General features: G+C 43.7%; 1 protein-coding gene across 5 annotated transcripts in view; it reads right to left on the bottom strand.

Moving 5' to 3' along the window:
• ARMH4 (armadillo like helical domain containing 4) overlaps positions 1-23,183 on the bottom strand; it is a 51,655-nt gene that overhangs the window by 12,349 nt on the left and 16,123 nt on the right. For all 5 annotated transcript variants that reach the window (XM_085225849.1, XM_085225851.1, XM_085225852.1 and 2 more), the window contains one exon: positions 19,559-19,810. In XM_085225849.1, the coding sequence (XP_085081975.1) occupies positions 19,559-19,810 (252 nt within the window). The remainder of the gene's footprint in view (positions 1-19,558; positions 19,811-23,183) is intronic.

Below are 23,183 nucleotides of genomic sequence, written 5' to 3'. Positions count from 1 at the left end.
TCCTGCTCAGTCTCCTTGCTATGCTCCAGTACAAGCAATTTGCTGTAGGCAGCTCCCCTCCTCCCCACTTACACGCACAAAGGCATGCACAAACCCCAGCTGCACACCTTGCTCCTTCACAGGCCTTAAAACCTTAAAAATAAAGAGTAGATCGATTGCTTTAAATCAGCCTGGAGACATCAGGCAATCCATTCTGTATGTCACAGATTTCATCTCTTTCTCTTGCAGGTAAAACTTTCTTTTAAATGAGAGTACGGAGAGCAATTTTGCAGAAATGCTCCATGCTTCGTCTGCTCGGCTCTGACAACTTAATGGCACTAGGCTGCATCAGCTCCCTTTCCTTAGAAAATACAACTGCCAATTTACTTACAAGCACAAATAAATAATAGAGAAAATGGCATTCTGCTGGAAGGCAGCATATTTTTAATTCCAGAAGAAAAACTGTTTCTACTTGACAAGAATTTTGATGAATTTCTACCACAGCCATACGAAGAAAGGGAGAAACAGCCATGCTCACCCCAGCAAGCAGAATCATAGAACCATAGAATCATAGAATAGCTTGGGTTGCAAGGGACCTCAAAGACCTCAAAGAAGCTCCAACCCCCTGCCACAGGCAGGGCCACAAACCATCATATCTAATAAACTGTATCTAAGAAGCTGAGGTGCACTTCCTAACTCCTTCCTCTACCACAAAGATCCTTTCCACACTGCCATCTCCATGGCATGCAGTCAGCTTCCTCCTGATTTTTCCCTTTTTCAGCCAATTTCCACCTTGATCTTTGAGGCTGACAACGGCTCTGCCTTTCAGCCTTCGCATTTCCCTGTAAACTCAGATCTGCAGTGCCTCAAAATCACTTGGCTTAGATTAACTGTTTGTTTTTCCCTCATTGATCCCAGGCAGGCACAAGACGTTAAAGCGCAGTGAAGGTAGAAAACCTCTCAGCATCAGCAGGATGCTGCTGTGAACGGGCTGTCACAATCACTGTACGATCACACATCTATGGGATCACACAGCATACAAAACTACACGCGCTCTGGGAGGTGAGATGCAAATGTTGCTTATGGGAATAGCAATGCCTCTGCCAGTGCTCACATTGGGCCGAGTTCTCCACCACTCTGTACAGCTCCTGCAGTGAAACATGGTCTTATCAGCAGCAAGAACCCACTCTGCTTTAGTTGATCTCACCTGCCAAGCTTATGTAGTAGTAATTGGATAGCAATATGTAAATAAACTACATGCAGAAGCTATTTAGGTTACTAAGCTGAAAAGTTCGTAAGTAAAGAAATGTCTCCCAGTAAAAAAATTATTGCTGTATTTTTTCCCCTCCTTCATTTACCATAGCAGCTGAACTCTTAACTAAAAGCTCAGAAAGTATGGGGCAAGTAGCACTGAAAATTCCAGTCCCAGAATTTAAATTTGGCAGGCAAAGTTGTAAACAACTGGAATTTAACAAGAAGCATCAGAGGTGTAATGGTTGGCATGGCCATTATTCCAGGCAAGCCACACATGCACTGCAGAATCCCATGGCCATGCCTTATGGGAAAAGCATCACCATTCACTTGTAAGCATCTCTCAGCCTTAATGACAGGTTTTAAAAAATGCTTTCTATGGTCTATAGAGATCCTTAGCTGTCCACTTCCTGACTTATAGCAACCGAGGATGTGACTTTAGAATACAAATTCTTTGCAGCATCATAGACTCATAGAGCCATTAGGGTTGGAAAGGACCACTAAGACCATCCAATCCAACCAACAGCCCATCCCCACCATGCCCTCAGTGCCACATCTCCACGGTTTTTGAACACCCCCCGGGACGGTGACACCGCCACTGCCTTGGCAGCCTGTGTCAGTGCCTGACTCTTCTTTCAGAGAAGACATTTTTCCAACAACCCCAGTTCCTTTTCCTCCGTGCAGCCTTCCAGCCACCCTACCCCAAGCCAGCAGTGCTGCATGTAATTGTTGTGACCGAAGTGCAGGACCCAGCACTTGGTCTTGTTGAAGCTCATCCCATTGGCCTGAACTATCTAGACCCTGTGAAGGCCCCTCCTATCCTCAGGCAGATCAAAGCTTTCTCCCAACTTGTTACCATCTGCAAACTTACTGAGGGTGCACTTAATCCCCTCATCCAGATAATCAATAGAGATATCAAACAGGTCCAGCCCCAACACTGGAATCCAAGCACGATTGGCACCATGTTTGTGATCTGCCCAAGCTATGTTAGGGATGGCAAAAAAGGCGGCACGGTAAACAACAGTCCTGCAGTGTTCAGTCCCTTGTGTTGGACAGCAGAGCAACACAAGGGAAGCTGCAGAAATGGTCTGGGGTCCCTTTTACTTCTATAAGCCACTTTTTTAGCTCTTTCTGACACCAAGTGGCTTAAAATCAGTGGTTTAGGCTGCGTTACAACTGTCAGATTTAACCCCATAAGTTAGCACAAAACAAAATGGAAATTCATCTCAAGCTACTTTTTAATGGCCATTTTTCAACAAGCCTATTTTGCACTCCATAACCCAGCATCATTTTCAGTAATCTTGGAAAGACTGCTACCTTTTAGCAAATTAAAACTGGATGCTGTGAGAGGAGGAGCAAAAAAAGCCAGAGAGAGCCTTGCATATCTTTCCTCTACCAGCGTTCAAACTAAAAGAGGAGAGACTGAGACTGGATATAAGGCTTTTGACACGAAGGGTGGTGAAGCACTGGCAAAGGTTGCCCAGAGAGGTGGTGGGTACCTGTCCTTGGAGACACCCATGGTCAGGTTGGATGGGGCTCTGAGCTGTGGTTGTCTCTGCTCGTAGGAGAGGAGATGACCTTTAAAGGTTCCTTCCAACTCAAACGATTCTATGATTTCTTTGTGCTGCTTCTCAATCCACCCTTCACTGCACCTTTCTCTAAGTGCAAGCCACCAGATTCCCATGTCCCCTTAACACCTTCTTATCTATCTTAAAAGAGCAGCAGTTAAACTGCAAAACTGCTCTCTGTATCTCAGTTAAAGTCTAATACTCATCAGGTTCTGAAAACGTTCTTGGCTTGGTTGTTTTTCCCATCTATATAGAGCAAATGTACTTTTCAGAATCATTTTTCCTGGGGACACCATATGAATGATCTGCCTGCAGCAAGCAATACTGAAATGGGGCATTTTCCATTTTTGTATTTAAGACAAATAATTTATTTTTCTTATTTCGAGATTTGGCCTTTATTTTGGCTGGAAAGATGCAGCATTCGTCAAGAAATGACACAAAGATCAATAAAGTGCTAAATGGTTGGAAATAAAAATGATGGAGTTGGCTTTCAAAGGAAAAAAAGTAGATATTGAACTCTGTTTTCAGCAAACAATTATCCTAGTAATTAAACCACAAAGCCCTGAGCATCGATTAGACACCAGAAATAAAATCTGATTATCTCAAAGACTCATTTTCATGCAAATACTAAGGAAAAACAGCAGACTGAGCACTGCACACTTAGTCTCCAAAGGAAAATGCATTTGCCCCCATCTGGTAACAAAAAAGAAGGCTGATCCCACATTTCTTTTGCATCAAGAACTGAACATCGATTCTCAGTGCGATGCAATGCTTTTGTGTTGAAATACCAAACGGGGGCTGATGGCTCCTGACACTGGTTCGATAGCCTTGCAATTGACTTCTTGTACAACTACAGGAAAATAAATTAATCCTTGTTACTCCTTTTAGTATCCTTACCATGGGAATACTAAGGGTATATATGATAGATTATGTTTTGTTTCTCTGTTTCTGTTCAATTCTGCTGCAGGAGTAGGATAACAAACCAAACTCAGCCTTCTCCTCAGTGGTAAAACTTCACTAGCTTCAGCAGAATTGCAGAACTTCTACCAGAAAACGTGCCCTGTCCAGATATTCTGCCACATTATATGCCTGTAGGGTCCACTGATACCTTCAATAACATAAGAAGAACTGTGCATGCACCAGAAGAAGCCCAGCTCCAGGGAGGAGGTGACAACACAACGGCTATTCGTTAGTGTGAGCCTACCTAAACTTCATACTTGGTGCTAATGAGGAGTTTGTGAAAATACACTGCTTTATTTAACTTGCATAATGCCATACCAACTGTCCACAAAGGTCGATATGAACCTGGCTGAAGACTTGGACTATATATTAAGCTCCAGCTGGTTAATATCCACTTCCACTTATGGTAAAATTCACAACTATGAAGGCTGAAGTTCTGTTAAGTGAAGCTTTATCCAGCTGAGGAAGAAGAGAAGAAAAATTCAATAGTTTCAATAGGGAGACAAAGGAAGCAAATGGGTTTTCTCAAAAACTCTCCCAGCCCCTACTGATGTTCACATCAGATCTATGGGGATGGCCTCTAAGAAGGCTGCAAAGAGAATAAGTGCAAAGCAGTGGAGAGAGAACATGGAAATTGAAGGATCTCAAAAGTACATTGATCTTACACTCCACAGTGATTTCCATAGTGAACTGGCTAAACTGGTTGTCCAGAAAAGTTGTGGATGTCCCACCCCTGGAGATGCTCAAGGCCATGGATGGGGACATGGGTAGCCTGAGCTGGTTGGGGGCACTCAGCCCTCAGCAGGGGGTTGGGGCTGGGGGAATTTTCAACACAAAACATTCTGTGACTCTGTAATTCTAGGCTAGCATTCTAGGATTCTACAAACTAGAAGTCAAACAACAGGATTTGATACATCATGAAGTGTTAATATAGCACTGACCACAATGAAATATGGGGATCCAAGCCCCATCCTTGACGATGATGATAGCATCTGCTTTATCACTGAGCAGCACAAGCTTGGAAGCCTAGTGCCAACTGAAAAGCTGGCTCCAGGCTCTAAGCCAGGTTCTGCTTTGTAGGTGATGAAGGGAAGATGCAGCCCAGCAGCAGAGGTTCAGGCTAGGCTCCAGGGCAAGTTATTTCACGTGTCTGTAGCTCAGATCCCCAAGTGCAGAACAGGGCTAATGTGAGCAGACTCTTTGTGAAGCATCCTGCACTGCAGAGGGAGCTGGCCACCAGTGCTGGCAGAGCCTTCTCCAGAGCAGCACAATGAGGATAATTACTCAGCTCTTCTATTTCTAAAGAAGCCAACGCTTTGCATGTACTGGAAAATGATAATGTGTTTGCCATAAATGCAGTAACTATATCTAAAACTCTTCATTAACACAAATGTCAAATAACAAATTAGAATCAAGTATCTACAATTAGGCTAAAAACCCACAACAATTTGTTGTTCTTTGCATGAAGTCATTTTTCATATTGTTTATTGCAAATGAGGTCTCATTACATAATGATATTCAGCTCTTCCACTACTTTGCAGCTTTATTAACTGCATTCACAACAGCTCTCTTATATAATATAAACAAGCAACATTATCTTCATCTATTGACTGGGAAGCCAGATGTGATGTATGCAGATTTGGATAATTACAGACAAAAGGAGGCAGGATGAGCCAGAGTCAGTGGATAAAGCAGGGACAAACCTCTTCCATACAGACATAGGCCTTCCACCTGAGAAGCAGAATTTCCATTTCAACACCAAGAGGTTCAGAGCAGTGCTGAGTTCTATCAGCCTCACCCAAAGCTCTATTTTAATGTCATAACACAATTATCCAGATGACACTTCCCTTTTAGCTAATAGCAAGGCTTCTACTGCAAGTTGGGCCACGAGAGACAATGAGTGCTTAAAGTCAGTGGATACTTCTCAGAAATAATGACTTAGATACATGATGACAATCACACCAAAATGGTTTCACTGAGTCTGTGCTGGCTGGGGATGAAGCCAGGCTGACAGAAAAAAGCTCTCCTAGGAGGCAGAGCACGACAGTCTGATGATGGGTTATCCAAATGAAGGAGCCACATCTTTATTTGGTAGACAAAGCTGGACAAGCCTGAAGAGGGGGAAAGATCTCAAAACATCTTCACAATGAAAATTCTCTCAATGAAAGGCACTGAAGCAATTTTGTTTTATGACTGGACTAGCAATTTCAATGTATGCACCTTGGCAGGACTGTTTTTCTTTGGTGTTTTGAAATACTATGAGGTCAAATTCAACACCTGAACAAGCAGGCCTGGCTCCATAAGGTTGATGGTGGGAAGCCCTACCACCACATCTTTCTGGCACTGTACTTCAACCTCGGTCCCTCCAAATTAAGATTAATTGCAATGGCTTGAAGGGCTGCAGAGAAACAAAATCTCTTTTCTGCAGTACCCATCAGTAGTTACAGAGGCTCTGAAGACAAATGAACATCCCAAAATCTTGTTGACTTTTGCTCTCACACAATAGGCACTGTAAAAATCATCACCTCCAAGCCAGCTCTGCTTGGTCCTACAAGCGAAAGGGTTAATTTATCCTCAAACTGACTCTTATCAGCATTTTCCATTTGTTTCACTAGATCAGCTAGCTACCTGCACACCACCTCCATGGTCCCACCCATGCCTGAAGAAAAATCTCCCCCTCTCCCCCCCCCAAGAACAGGGATGCATTAAACAGGCTAGGATGTCCTTGTGCTGTTTACACTAACAGTGTTCTCAGCCTTCAAAATGCCTCAATACAAAATCAGTGAGTTGTCAGAGGATGTTTTGTGTGCTTTGCCTCTCTGATCTGAAATGAATGGGTCTGTTGTTTCTTCAAGCAGATTTAGATAATCTCAAACAATTTACTTACACTGAAAGTGCATTACTCTGATTGAAACTGGTGAAAGACCATTGTCTGATTAGGACAGTGATTAGATACGTCTGTAAGAAGACATTTTGGAATATGAACCTCTCTGAATTTGCTCCTGATTTTGCTGCCATCATCTGTCCAAATAACAAAGAAACAATCTGATATACAAGGATAAAGCTTCAGAACCAAATTTGCCTTCAAAGTAGCAGCAAATGTTTATTATCTAAAGGCTGTTGGCCACCATACAGCTTCCAAAGCCCATGAAACAGGACTGAAAGTTTTCTGTTCACTTGACAAGTGTTGGACCAGGTCCTCTAGGAATGCAAACTCTGCAGAAACAGACATACAGAGAAGTTACTGACATGTCCCAAGGAGCACACAAGCAGAGGACAATTTCTAAAATTATTTTTGTTCAGGATTGATTGTACACTGGTTTTAAAGGACAGCAAATACATTGAAGAACTGAATTCACATATACAGGCATTCCAACAACACCTCATTTCATCAAATGATAAAATTACACAGAATCACACAGAATGACCGGATCATGAATCTCCAACTCCCCTGCCACATGCAGGGCCACCAACCTCCCCATTTAATACTAGACCAAAATTGTTTGAGTTGGAAGAGACCTTTAAAGGCCATCTGGTCCAATTCTCCTGCAATGAAGAGGGACACCCTACAGCTCAATCACATGCTTAAAACCCCATTCAACCTGACCTTGAATGTCCCCAGGGATTGGGCAACCTGTGCCAGTGCTGCACTACCACTATTGTAAAAAAAGAATTATATCCACGCTATTGCAGATGACACTAAGTTGGGAAGATTATATCCACGCTATTGCAGATGACACTAAGTTGGGAAGAAGTATCAATCTGCCTGAGGATAGGAAGGTTCTACAGGGATCTCTGCAGGCTCTATTGCTGGGCTGAGGCCAGTGGAATGGAGTTCAACAGGACCAAGTGCCAGGTCCTGCACTTTGGCCACAACAACCACAGGCAACACTACAAGCTTGGGGCAGAGTGTCTGAAAGGCTACACAAAGGAAAAGGGTCTGGGGGTGCTGATCAACAGCTGGCTGAACATGAGCCAGCAGCATGCCCAGATGGCCAAGAAGGCCAACAGCATCCTGGCTTGTGTAAGAAATAGTGCAGCCAGGAGAAGCAGGAAAGTGATCATCTTCCTGCAATCAGCTCCAGTGAGGCTGCACTTTGAGTACGGCATCCAGTTTTGGGTCCCTCACTACAAGAAAGACATTGAGGCCCTAGAGTGTGTCCAGAGAAGGGCAATGAAATCTGGAGCACAAATCTTCTGAGGAGCAGCTGAAGAAACTGGGATTGTTTAGTTTAGAGAAGAGGAGGATCAGGGGAAACCTTATCGCTCTCTACAATGACCTGAAAGGTTGTGGTGAAGTGGGAATTGGTCTCTTTACCTGTGTAATTAGTGACAGGACAAGAGGTGACGGCCTCAAGTTGTGCCAGGGGAGGGTCAGGTTGGATATTAGGAAAAAAGTCTTCTGTAAAAGAGCGGTCAGATGCTGAAATGGGCTGCCCAAAGAGGTGGTGGAGTCACCATCCCTGGAGGTGTTCAAGAACCGTAGTGATATGGTACTAAAGGACATGGTTAAGTGGGAAAATATTGGTGGTAGGTGGATGGTTGGACTAGACGATCCTGGAGATCTTTTCCAACCGTGGCGATTCTATGATTCTATTTGATTCTATGATTCTATTCTTGATTACTACATCCCCAGCTCACCTTGACACATATACGCCAACAGACCAGAGCTCCAAATTCTCTCCATCTCCATGGCCCCATGCACTGGGCAGGTCTCATACTTCCCAAGCTGATCAGCTGCTTCACAACCATTAGTTGAGATGTGAAGAGGGCCGGGGCTCTAAGTAATCTTCTCCCAGGACCCATTACCAGCTGTGGGGCTCTCACTCCTACTGACATCCTCAGGTCCCTGTCAGGTGTTGGGATGTGTCAGGCCCACATGCTCCATCCTACAGAGACTCACTTGGAGGGAGATCTTTGTCTAACTCCAGTCTGTAAGGTCTTGCAGGATGCAGCATCATCCACGAGGGATGTGGATGCAACAAAGGTCAAAAAGACAAGATGCAGCAGCAGAAAAAGGCACAACAAAATATTTAAAGATCTTTACCAGCATTTTACGTCTCTTGGCATGCAGATAAATCTCCACATAACATGCTAAAAGTAATCAGCCTGGAGAAAGATGCAGGCATTTCATCAGACTTATAGCAGGGGGTTCGTCGCTTATCTTCCAACAGGTTTTGCTAAATCCTGCAAGCCAGTCAGTGAGCAAGCTCTAATCTCAAAGCCAACACTAATAGCCTTCCCTGAGAAAGAAACTGTTATCCAACACCGTGTTTGAGAAATACACAAAGCTAAAAAAGGTTGGGAACCAGAGTTTTCTCTTGGCTGTTTTGGAAATATCACAGCTTCTTGGCCAAGGAGCTCTGGGCTTCAAATAGTTCCATTTATTTTTACTTACAACAGCAAAGGTTCTGCCCTGGGAATTTTCTGCGGAAAGGTTTTTTTTTTCCACAGCATGAGCAAAACCTCTTTGGATCACCTAAAACCAGCAATTCTTTGTAGGCACAGGAACAGTAAAGTCACGGAGTACTTCCAAAATTCAGTCCTAAACATGGAAGACAAATTGTTGGCTTGTCCTGTAATGTTGTGAAGTGGTTGACAGATTCAGGCAATTACTGCTCAAACCTGGTTAGAGGTTTGATGAATGGACCAGGTGAGCTGTTGATTTAAACATGTTCATCACAACACCCCAACTTATAAATCTGTCCACTGACTGAGAAATGCCATTTGTCCACATTTATTTGAACTCTCCTGAGGCATAGAGGAGCTTAAGATTCCTTTTTGAAATTATTTTCTACAAGATAACAAGCAGATCCATGAAGCCAAGATGAGCTTTTGGAGTCTTTACTGAGGCAGGTGTGGGAACCCATGTGCATTTTATGCATACAGAAAATTTTCCATCCCAGTATTTGCAAACGTGAGAAGACACTGCAAAACAGAGCGGAGCAAATCAGAAAATGCCACTGCTTTCTGTGCTACTAGAACCAGCTCCTCAGCATTGAGGACTCGAGATATGATGCTGCCTGTGCTGCAAGGGATATGAGCTCAGCCCAGCAGCGACAAGAACTGTACAGCATACAAAATGAAGCATCAGCAATAGAAGAGAACGACATGAACTCACTGATATCTGTTCTCAGCTACACATCTTTGGGCCCTGAGCTAAATTATCAAGCTCAGACCTCTAATTTCAGTTTAAGTGCTTTATGTGGAGCTTTGTGTACTTGAAAGACAGTGTGCACTTGGAAGGTACCTGTGGTCACAACGATCAATACTTTTTGTTTGTCAGCAAAAATAAAACAGGGAGAAAGAGGAGGAATATATAATTAATTACTCTTATCACTGCAATACCTGAAAGCCCACTTGAGATGACACACTCCCGTAATAAGTACTCTACAAACATGTAAAGAGAGACTGTGTTTGCCCAAAAGAACCTGAACCAATATATCACCACAGAAGCCATGAAATCAGCCCACCGATGGATAACAAGACTCAGGAACAGAAGGAAGGGATTTGTGCAAGGTCACATAACAAAGCAGTAAAACTGGCAGCAATGAAGCAGAGGAGACCAGACTCTGCTTACAGCCAGTCTAGGTCAGACTGAAGGTCTGGCTTGATTAGTAACTCGGCATCTAACAGCATCTGCTTTGGGAAAGCTTAAGGATGGGACAGTCATATAGCAATGTTTCCCTCCTTGCAAAGAATCTAATTTATTCTTTTGCTCACTCCTTTCAGTTATCCTTTGGTTCGTCTTCCTCTTCCTTGGATGTTTTCCAGCTCTACTGCATCTTCTTCTAGATGCAGAGTGGCACAGAGTATTTAGGATCAAAATGACAGCTGTCATTTTGCTCTCTTTTCCTCCGATCCCCCCAACCCACCAGGCCCATGTTTCTACCGTAACATCCTCTATATGGTTCTCTGTGCAGTTGTTGGTATCTTCAGGATGGGATGCAAGAGCAGATACTATAATGGATGCCTTGAAGCAGATTCAGAATACACGAAGAATTATGAGTTCCAGTTTTTTTTAAACCCTCATATTCATCATCAGAGCCCACACATCAGTGACTACTCAGAGCTTAATAACTAATCATTGCTGCTGTCAATCAGCACTACTGAAGAGCTCTATCCCTGCAGCAGATGATTCAGACTTGGGGATGCCAGCTCTGGTTTGAGAGATGCTGCTGCAGTGGCCATACAGGTCCATGCTCCCAGGGACAGCTCTGGGAGATATCCCAGGAATAGAGACACGGAGCAGCTGGGGGAGAGTCCTCAGCAAGCTAGACTGGGGTCTAACGCTCCACTCAACCCTCTACACAACACTCCCTGCAACCAAAAAACAGAAAAGGACTTCATTTAAACACTTTTTACAGATATAAGAAATACTAATATCCAAGAGAAAGGTTTTTTTCTCATAGGATTTCACCTGTCAGGTCAAATGGGTGGCGTGGGGAGAGGGAGGCGATCTAGACCCTCTGAGATCCTCCATGGGCGTTAGACTTGTCCTTGAGAGAGACCCAGGTATGCAACACTGCAAAATCAGTCTGTGCAAACACCTGAGCAGTCATACTGAAGAAAGGGAGATGTGGGAAAGCAGCTTAGGAAAGGAAAAATAATGGAGAAACTTGGGGGAGCTCCTGGCCTCGCTTCACATCAATAAAGCCTCAAGTAAAATACATTAAAAGAAATGATAGATTATTGGGAACAGCCTTGCTGAAACCTTTTATTACATCCTAGGCTAGGATGAGGTTGTTATTAGGAGTTATTCAAACACAAAAAAATAAAAATAAAAGAAAGCAAAAGCCTCTAATAATTCTCACCGTATCGACCCTTCTCAGTGATTAATGCTGATATCCAACATTTTTGCAAAACACCAATTGCTGGTGGTTTGAGATAATTATTTTATTGTCAGCCAAAGTCCAAGCAATTTACTTATTTCCAATACTGGTCCCTAACTCACTCTCAGGCATGGCAGGATTTATTTGTTTATCAGGAGAGAGCATCCTTTCAGGAAGGAACTTAGATCTCATTTGATCCTCAAGTCGTCTTAATTCGAACCAACACCAGCAGGGAGGCAGGGTTAGCATCAGTCATCTTGGCTTGCACTGCCTAAGCAGAGAGAGAACTTATCTACATTCTCATTAGAGAGGAATATTTTAAAACCATCTTCTCCACAAATTACCATCGCTCTCCCTGGTAATGGCTGCAAGGAGCTCTTTTTCCTACAGTTTTCTCTCACTCACTTTGTAGTCAGAACCAATACTTCAACCCAAAGATCAGCCTCTGATGCAAATCCCCTGAAGAGGAGACGCAATTCAAGGCCGATGAACCTTCACATTCTCTTTTTGTTTTTTTTCAAGGGCTGAAATGCCACAGAAACAGACAGATCTTTTGCACCATAGCTTATATCACTATTAGAAAATAAATGTGATTTCTGCAACATAAGGACAAGGCTTTTTGTACAAGGCAAAAGTCATCCAGGTGAGCACATAAAGGAAAAATTAATAACTCTAACCCAGGGAGAGCTGCTAGCCTGCCTGCATTCTTCAATCAAGCTAAGTGATTACCAAAACCCAATGGGAGAGAGGGCTGAAAACCTTGTCCTCTGTCTAAACGGAGCCAAGATTCCTGACGTATATAAAGTGAAAGGGAGAGGGTGAGGCAAAGAACTCGAAAATGTGATACACGCCACAGCACACTGAAACTGAAACTGGATTACTGCAGATTAAAAAGACAGCCAGGACACCAGGATTCCTGTTACAGCGGGGCTGACAGATAGTGGGATGCACACACTGTCCCAAAGGAGCTGACAGACTCTGGTGAGATGCTGACAGTGCTTAGTGCACACACACATAGTGCTGGGCTTTGCTGTGCCCATACTGGACCCCAGCCCTTAATTAAGGCAAAAAAAAAAAAAAAATTGCATGAGTAGCAAATACTGAGTCATGCTTGATGAGAGAGAACAGCCTCAAGTCACAGCAGTGGAGGGTCAGGTTGGATATTAGGAAACATTTATCCTCAGAAAGAGTGGTAATGCATTGGCACAGGCTGCCAGGGAGGTGGTGTGGTCACCATCCCTGGAGCTGTTCCAGAACCATGGAGATGTGACTCTGAGTGACGTGGTCAGTGATGGGGGTGGGCTGGGGTTAGGGGGTGTTTAAGGACTTTTCCAACCTTATTGATTCTATAATTCAAGATAGGTCCATCCCAAGACTGCAATTAGTGGATGGATGAAGACAGAGTTGGAGAAGGTAAGAAATGCTCAGCTGCTGGTAGGATCCTTTTGTGGGCAGAGAGGAGGAGTGCATAGCCAAATCTGGCCCTGCACAAATGAGCAAATCCCTCTACACCTGCCCCCAGCTCCAGGAGGCAGCACCTGAGGGCTGATAACAAATGGGCTCAGCTAATCTTACTCTGAGGTAGGTTTAACCAGAGATACAAAGCTCAAGCCAGGGCTGCCGCTTCAAAGTAACGCATCTGAGGTTGTGACAGTGCATCCACTTCCCAATGCATTCTAGTAAAAGTATCAACTAGAATTTCCTGCTTGAGGTTTTTGTGTAGAAAGGCCCCTGCTGCCTTCCCTTCCTTCTGACAAACTGCAGGCACACACTTTTTCAACATCAACTATAGCTTCATTGCACCCATTTCTGACAGCCTTTTGCTTTCAGAGCTGCGTAGGACCAACCAAGCCTCCTATTTTCTGCTTCACTTCTCGCTATTCCCTTCTCTGAGAATTTATTTCTGCTGTGAAGACAACATCTGAATGTGACACTGCCAACTTCTCACACTTAACATGTGTGGGCTGTGCTGGCACTCCTGTGCTGTATGTAAAAGCATAGCAGACATTCCCCAAAGCAGCTTGGGACAAAATGCGACAAAAGGAAAAGGCCAACCCTGATGTGAATGATGCTCTTTAGGGAGCTGCTCTGGCACTATAATAGCATGTAATAGCTGTTGAAATAGCATATGTCAAAACAAGGCGGGGAAGAGGATCACTGTTGTTTTGGATGCATAATTTCTTTTAGCAAAGCAAACCTGACTGAATACCGTTCTGCTCTGGGATTAAGGCCTGATCACAAGCAAACTTAAAACGGTTAAAAAGAGGTGATTCCAAAGTGCACGTTCTTCACAAGGAACAGAAACACAAAATTTAGCCACCAGCCTGATGGTGGGAGCTTTGTTACTGCTTTGGAGAGGGAAGGGAGCTGGTGAGGAACACATGAAGGAGGGAGGTCTTAAAGGCACAGGAGAAGGTTATCCCCTGGGCTGCCAGATGAGCCAGAAGGGAAGAAAACCAGCATGGATGAAGCGAGAATTTTCCCTGAGGCTCCAGGAGAAAAAGAGAATCCCAGTTGGGATTCTCCTGTTCAGTAGCTTTGTTGATAATGGCATTGAGTACATCCTCAGTAATTTTGCAGGTGACACCAAATTGGCAGGAAGTATCAATCTGTCTGGGTGTAGGAAGACCCTACAGAGTGATCTGGACACACTGGACAGCTGGGCTGAGGCCTATGGGATGAAGTTCAACAAGATCAAGTGCCAGGTCCTGTACTTTGGCCACAGCAAAGACTATGTACAAATTTTAGAAACTGCATATTGAGAATTATATTGACACACTTCATAATCTCTACGACTTTCATTTCCCATCTACAGAGATGGTCCAAACTCCACTCTGTGCAATATATGTACACCATAAGTAGATGGAAACCAATAAGAAACGCTGTGGAACCAGACATGGGATGATGTGCTGAGGAGCACAGGTATGGGATGATAAGGAACAGGACACAGTGCTGGCACTGAGGCCATTGTGGCAATAAGCAGTGTACCAGATGTCAGTTAGATGACAGATGTAGACTGGGACAAAACTGATTTAGAGTAAAACAAATACAGTATTTAACATACATAAAAGCCACCATATACAGCAAACTGAGGTACATCAAGCCAGGAATAGGCACAGAAACCAAGAACTGTGGGCGTTGCAACTCTAACTGCATAATTATTTCTTTTTCTGTAAAAGTAACTACGTCTAGACTAATAACGATTAGACTGTGAATAATACAATTGCATTAGCAATAAATTCTTGGGTCTGGATATATATGGAATGTGCTTTTTTTTTTTTTGCCTATAAAACATGATTTTGAGCATAACAACAGCATCTTCTCTGTTAAGATTTCTGGTTCAAATAGAATCACAGAACTGTTAGAGTTGGAAGGGATCTTTAAAGGCCATCTGTTCAAGTTCCCCTGCAACGAACAGGGTCATCTACAGCTAGATGTTACCTCATATTTGTGGTGGGCTAGGATAAGCAACCAACAGGCTCCACGAACATTTTAAAGAACCAAAGTGCACCATACCAACCCCACATCAACAATTTCAACCATACACTCAAGAAGTCACAACCCTATAAAACCTCAAGAAGCAAAAGCCACAGCTGCTCCAAACAACTCCATGCATTCTGAATGCACAAAACAAATTACTGCAAACCTCAGAGCAGCAAAATCAAAGGCTGAGTAAATGTCCCAGTCCTCCTACTGCTATCATACTACAGACAGCAGGATCTTCCAGTTACACACACTGGGACATGGAAGATTGGCAAACACTGTAGCATTAACAACCAGCTTGGGAGTATTCCCTTGTTCTACACTAGTTCAAGTGTAGAAGTTGCTGTGTCTTACCCTGTAGTCTGTACAATAATGATTGGGTGGTGCTGCCACATACAGAGAGAGCATAAACACTCACATGAAGTGGGTAAAGAGAATGGTCACAGCAGCCATCGCCAACACAGAGGTAAAAGGTTTTGATCTCCATGGAAGTGTACAACAAAAGTAATTTGTTTTAACATTCATGAGGAATAACTAAAAGAGGACCCAGGAAGGTTTGAGTTCATTAGGTTTGAGTTCATCTAAACCAACGGCAGTTCTTGTTGTAATGCATGAACAGTTAATCCCAAAAGAGGGAGAAGGGGAAGAATGATGCATTTTTATTCATTCTCAGAAAGCTTAAGTTTCCTGCCCCTCTGATATTCTCTAAACACAAAGTTTGTGTTCACTTACTATGCACCACTCAGGGAAACTCAAACAAGCAGAGGAAGGTTGAAGTCATCTCCCACAGTTCAGAGAGGTCCCAAAGTTCTGCCAATATCCCTTTACATCTGAAGACAGAGCATTAAAACACAAACAGAGATCCGAAAGCACATACAGACCTTCCTTCTGCAGAACCAGAGGCTATCAGAATATTTTTTGGAGGATCAACTTCTGTTTTGATGACATCATTTATTTTTATCAGTTAGCTTTATTTTTGTCTAAATCTTGCTGGTTAGAGAGTCAGCTGATAGACTGTAAAGCTGACAGCCTCATTACTGAAGCATATAAATTGCTTTGGCTCAGCTGGAGTTAATGTAGGACCATCTGACTTCCCAGAATTGACATTTTAATGATTCTGTTTCTCTGGCACTTTTTCACTGACCACTACAAAAATTTAAACTGTCTCTTTGCTTTGCCAAGCTGCCTGTGGATCAAGTTACTCGTTCTCCAGGGATTTTCAGCATGTCAGCCATCAGACCAGGTAAACCCAATAATAACTGAGCTGAGAGTACCTACTCCAGTACTTCTCACTCTTCTGTACTATGGATGTTAGAGATAAATCTCAAAGTTCTGAAGGCCACTGGACAGAATATCTCCCCAGAAGAAGGAGATGTGTGAAACATTTTAAAGATGAAAAATGTCAACTGTAAAAGTTTGGTACTTATTGAACAACAAAAAAGTAAGGAGAGAGAATCAAGAAGAAATAACATTTAATCTCCATTTAAGAGAATCGTGACAGAATCAAACACAAGGCTGACAAAATTGACTACTGTGGGTATTCTGCAATTTGCTTCAGATAGGTATTCAGTTATCTCCTAGAGAAACTTTAATAAAGCATCTGCTGCAATCTATCAAGCTGATCATCTGCAAACTGAAGTATACAAAGTCATGATGTTCTAGCTGCAGAACTCACTGCCTTGTCTCCTCTTGTGTGCCCTTATCTTGCACCCTGTTGGGTACCATCTTTCTTCAGGTCTTCCCTTGCTGTGCCATATACCAGGTTAAGCAGAACAACATCCCTCTCTAACCCGTATTTCGCTTGTACAGAATGGGAAATTAGTCACTCCTTGGCACTGCTTGTGGAATCCCAAGGATGAGCTCTGCACCTCCCTTCCTATTCCCAAAACTCACCATGAGCTGAGACAGGCAGGAGCAACATGCCCTGACCCAGCTGAATTGAGACAAACTGCAGATCCATCTTCTCAGGGGCTGTGATGAGGCAAGTACAGTGGTTAGGAAGTTGTCTTAAAATGAAAGTCAAGTTAATTTCAGCTTTAGAAGAAAAGCACTTAAAGGAAATGTATTTCAGAGGTCTAGATTTAGTTGAGAAAGCACTTAGAAAAAGAGGGTCCATGAACATGTCCAGCAGATTCTAAGTTTTATAAGCCCTGTCTGGTTTGTCCAGATGCCCCAGTAGAACAATGTGGGCAGTTCTTTTGGTCTCTTGTCAAGTTTGGTGAATTTCTTTTATTCTTAACAACACACCTCCTGCTGACACAAGCTACACATGTTGTCCATCCCTCACGTTCTCTTTTTAGTGCCCCTGATAACACACCACACAAAGCAGCATATAACAGGGCCAGGTACAGGGCACCTCCCCTTCCCCACTCCCAACAAAGGACACTCTGAACACTCAGTTCAGTTCCTTGCTTGACCTCAGGTTTTTGGTATGAGTTCATACACATCCTTGGTTTTCTTTGTGCCTCTGTCTGAAACAGATCATTTCCCTTCCTCTTAAAGAACATTGTAGAAGGGGAAGGAAACAATATCAAAGAGTCATTTAGGTCATCTAAACAGAGAAAGAAGAAATGATTCTTTATATAAGTGTTTACCTGATAGAAAAAGATGGGTGATGGGCGAATCCGAAGCAAAAAGACTGATCCCATTGCTCCTTCTCTCTACTCCCAAAAACAGCACAGTACAAAAGTCCCATCTAACTCTTAAAGCCAATGTCAGCTCAGCTTCTCCCTCCTGACTGCAACAGCTCCAAAACGCAGGCAGTCCAAACTATTTGGACCGGGTGAAACACAACCCAGCCATGCACTTACAGACAGCACAGAAATTCACACCTGCTCTGTCCTCCAGGTGCCTGGCTCAGCACCTGGCTGCTGACCCAACCTGACAAGCTCCGCAGCAGGCTTTTCCAATTTGCACAAGGATAAATAAAATATAAGTGAGCTAGGAAAAAAAAGAAAAAAAAAAAAAAACTTCTCTGGCCACATGATTTATTCCACGTCTGAAATTTTGGGAAAGACAGCTTTTTCAAGAAAAAGAGGAAAGGTGGTAGAAGATGAAAGCTGCAGGATGAAATAATATTAATGTAAAACACAAAAATAGAGCTGAGTCCTTATGTTTAGAAAAAGCCACCTAGAAAATACTGTAAGGAGCATTCTCCAACAAGGTTCTGCTCTAGGGCAAGGAGCCCTCACATCCCTGAAGAGGAATCAATGCCATTTTCCTCCTCTTCCTGCATGACACACCTTGGAGTTTGTCAAACACCACATTTATTGACCACAGCAAAGCACTGGTACCCTCAGCCAGGACTGATTCATCCAAAGGCAGAGCCATCCATCCTGCTACACACAATCCTGACCCAGGCAAGTAGTTACAGTTTTTTGAGTACAAAAAACATGTACTTTCCTTAAAGGCACCAAAGATCCTGCACCAGTGAAATGTGTAGAATAACAGCACAAAGCTTCCAAAGCAACTCTTACCATAACTTTACGTTTTCTACACTCCTCCTCCAAGGCTTCTCAAAGCCAACCAGAAAGTCACTAAAGACTTAGAATTACTTCCCTTCTTGCACAGCTCCTGCCCAGCCTGGTGAGTTAACAGGACGTGTGAAACAGATCTGACATGCAAATCATCCAATATAATGTTTTCCAAGAAAGAGTTAGTGGGACAGCAGATATCAGGCCTGACGCAAACTCAGTCTGCCCTTGGAGAGCAGCCCTCCCACAGGGCTTTTTAAATATGCTCTTAGATTTATTTCAAAGGAAGCTAACAATGCTCAAGCAAGCTGGAAATGAGACTACATGGAGAGAATTAAATATCTAGGGGAAGCAACAGTTCATATAACTCAACACATAAAAGGGGTTTGGGGTTTCTGCCTCTCAGTACATTAAGATCATTAAGAGCCACGCACATTTTCTGTATGGATGTGGTTCAGCTCTCACTGATTCACCTTTCTAGGCAGAATAAACTAACACAGCCATAAAGCACAGGGTCTATACACATAGCAGGAATAAACTGGTTAATGCTTTACACGGGCCTTAAGGGTTTGTCTTGCTTAGGTCCCAAGACTGGAGCACACAACCCTGAAGAAATGTCAGTGGTGCTTACAAGAATGCCACTGAACTAGCAGATTAGCAACTCCCCAGCAGTCTCCTCAACAGGACTTGTATGCCTGCACCAACACATCTCAAGCAAAAGGCACTAAAATTTCCCCAGGAATTTCAGCTGAGACATGCAACACTAAGCTCCAAGAATGATGGCCAGGCCTGGAGTATGCAGAGAGCTTTTCTCCCAAGCATTGCTTGAGACTCATTCCGATTTGAACAGTTGTTTCTGGGGCCAGGGTTTTTTCAGAAATACAGCTGCTCCATGTTTAGCCAAGTATGTTGGAGGCCTGCTGAGACGTCCCAACACAACAGGCTGTCCTGTGCAAGATGAAGAGGAGATGTCCTCCACGAGGGTAAGTGAAGAAAGGGTTTATTCACTCACCCAGACCCTGGTTCTGCTGTTCCCACTCAATGGTATCAGGAACCTGGTAGGACACCCCGGCCAGCTGTGCTGCAGGGTTCTCCAGGCCAGCTATGGGCTCCTGGGAGGTCTCGCCTGGAAGTGTGAAGCCTGGCAGCTCTGTGTCACCCTCCATGCTTTCATCCATAGAATCTATCTCTTTGTCTTCTTCATCTTCCTCTTCCTCCTCTTCTTCTTCCTCCTCCTCTTCATCCTCTTCCTCTTCCTCGGCCTCTAGTCAAGAAAACACAAAAGCAATATCAGGAAGTGTCCCACAGAACAGAAGGTTCATACATCCCTATCAATGAGTTCATAATCCCCTTTCCAAAGGCAAACCACCTTAACAAAGCCCAGCCTGTTTTCTGACATGAGAGACACCCAGAGAGGTTGATGTGGAAGAACCTAGTCCTGTCTCAAGTTTCTGCCTCTACCCTATTCCTGACCACAGCTACCAGCAGAGAAGAGCAGCTATAAGAACAGACCGTACACCCAGCAGGGCTTCCCACAGTGCCTCTTCCCAGCTTTTAGTTACAAGGACCCAAGATCTTCCTGAGGCAGAAGTTTTGCCCAAGCTACTAGTGGAGCTACCCACTGTATGGAATAATGACATGCTCGGGATTTTCAATGGTTAACTTTTCAATGCCAAAAAGATAAAACACAGCATTTATGTGCTTTGATGATCCAGCCAAAGTGGTGCAATGCACTGGAGTGGCTTTGATAGGAGACGTGCCGAATGTACACATCATACCTGCTGTAAGTAAAGCAAGCTGCACCTTAGCAATTGCATGATGCTTCGCTCTCCTCCCTTCTGCTGTGGGTTGCAGTGGCACAGCTGCTCCTCAGACAAACTGAGGGAACTTCGGGGAATCTATTCAGCGTTGGGTATCCATCTTACAGATGGAACTGGCCTAGGGAAATTAGTGCACATTAAAGAACCAAGGCATTCACCGTGCTGTTATGTGGTGTTACTGGTTGCCCAAGGAGGTTGTGGATGCCCCATCCCTAGAGGCATTCAAGGCCAGGCTGGATGTGGCTCTGGGCAGCCTGGTCTGCTGGTTGGTGACCTGCACATAGCAGGCGGTTGGAACTGGATGAGCATTGTGCTCCTTTTCAAGCCAGGCCATTCTATAATTCCATGATAATTCCTTCCAAATCAAGGATTTGCTTTAAAACACAGTATGTTTTTTTACAGCTCACCAGACAGGACAATTGTACTTGCCACCTTTTAGTTTTAGCCCTGCATTTCATACAGATGAGCTGCTATTTGAATTTAGTTGCGTCATCCTGCTATAGCATGTCTTCCAGTATCTGGAAAAGAAGATGCTGCAAACATTTATACCATGCAGAGCACTGAATGGAGCTTACAGGAATGTAGTTAGACCCTTATATTCCCTTTATGTTTTAGAAATACATTCTATCTTACGATGTGCCCATAATCTTAAATCAAGATAAGAATTTTCTCTATCAAACCATATGCTTCCATGCAGAATACACAGCCTCTGTAGTCCTGAGTATGGCACCTGGAGCATGTTTGCAGGAAACCTGCAAAGATAAGTTAAAGTAGGTCTTGTGCCTCTGCTGAGAGCAACACAGCTGAAAGCAAAAGATTTCCCAAATGAAACAGCAAAGGTGCTAAGCAGCCAGCACTCTGGAGAACATGACCATGACCACATTTTCCCTGAATGGACTGGATGGAAGAAAAAGGTCAGAGAAAACAGCGATCAGATTGTATCTGAAAATCTACCTTGGAACAAGGTTTTTTAGAAGGCTCCTGTGATTTTAGCAAGCTAATTGGAGACACCTGCCAGGAGCTGGCTTTGAGAAAGCAGATATCCATCTCTGCACTTCCAAACTCCAGCAGGCAGCCAAGCTGAACACCTGAATTGAAAGTGCCAAGACTACTTATCATGCCTGAAAATCACCCAGCTCCATCCATCACCCCACAGCCACAGCATGAGGACGAGGATAGCACAGCTCTCACAGCACAGCTGCACCAAGGGGAAAAAAGGGCTCATTCACATGTCTGAAAACAGCTTTGTAACCCCCTGCCCCAAAATGCCATCAGCTTGCCTTGATGCAAAGCACAGTGCAGAGCACCACTTGGTGGTCACAGATAGGAAATTGTGCTTCTAAAGAAATGCAGACCACACATATTAGAGGTCAGGGGTAGACAAGGAGGATGGCAGGCACAGGCAGGCTGCTTACAGCACCCGCTGGTCCCAGGGGATAGGGAAGAATGCATGCTAGGATGACAGGCAATGGCCTTAAGCTGCACCAGGAGAGGTTTGGGTTGGATATTACAAAACATTTCTTCTCAGAAGCAGCAGTAACAAATTGACACATGCTGCCCAGAGAGATAATCAAGAGCTACGCTGCACTCAAGGATCTGGTGAACTGGGATGGGTGAACTGGATGATCTCAGAGGGCTTTTCCAACCTTAGTGATCCTATAATTTTGTGTGTCACACAGCCAGACCCCAAAAGCTGCAAGTTTGGATGTCACATCAGAGCCTCTTTGCAAAATTATGTTTTACCTCCTAAACCAGTCCTGCTTGGCACTTCAGAGACCTCCACAGCCACTCCAAAGAGGAGACTGAAAGGACCAAAACTGCAAAGCCCAGCAGATGTGGACAGCATTTAGATTGACGTGTAAACACATCAGCATCCCCTTGTGAGTTAGTTACTTTGTGGAGCATGCTTGCAAGTACTGAAGGCTAAGCGAAGGTTCTCCTAACACAGGAAGCAAGATAATCATACAGTGGAACCTAGCCCATGGCCAACATGCTAACCTCTAATAAAGAAATGCAAACAGTTCTCCTGGTACTTGTGTGACACTATCCAAATCATGCACTCAGGTATACCGTAGGAGCACTTCTGCACACCTGGCACTCCTTTGGCAACCAGAGCAGACATAACTGGCACAGTACTCCTACTGCAAGTTCATCTTCCTCTATGGACCTTCTTCAGTGTCTTGTTGTTTTCTTAATAGTCACCAAATTCTAGATCTCATGTGTCACATGCAATGTGACCCTAAGAAGGCCTAAGTAGAGAAAATCCTGTCTCCTTTCACTATGACACCAGGACTGCGGCAGCAAAATACCATCCATTACATTCCTATTTCCTCCTGCAGTAAGGGTGATGCATAAGCAGACAATGGAAGAGTTACCTCATCTCCACATGTTGATAAATGCAAAATCTGACCCTCTGACAGACTAAATAAGCACTGTGTTCTGTAACGGGCTCAGTTCTGCCTCAACTGACACAGGAAGAAAAATTGAGAATTTTAACACTTCCCTGCTGTGACAGCAATGCAATCTAAGCAGCAGGAATCCCCATAAAAATGAGATTCCTGCTTCACCTGTCAACAATTTTGGTTTTGAAGGACCTGACAACCTTGTAACAGGCATTGAAACGTCGAGTTTTTGAGAAGCTAGAAGAAGGCATCAAGAAAGTATAAGACAAATTATTTTTTTTTTTGCAAGCTTCCACCTTTATTATTTGCCAGAAGGAGCAATGGTTCAGTTTTACTATGGGGCACCCACACCACTGTTGAAACCCATAGCATAGGAGGCTGCCCATACCTTTTAGATATTTTCCCTTAATGTTTA

The sequence above is a fragment of the Meleagris gallopavo genome, chromosome 5, assembly GCF_905368555.1.
Source record: "Meleagris gallopavo chromosome 5, MGAL_WU_HG_1.1, whole genome shotgun sequence".
NCBI lineage: Eukaryota > Metazoa > Chordata > Aves > Galliformes > Phasianidae > Meleagris > Meleagris gallopavo.
Note: the sequence above shows the minus strand (reverse complement) of the source record. Positions and strands in the feature narration are given on the sequence as shown.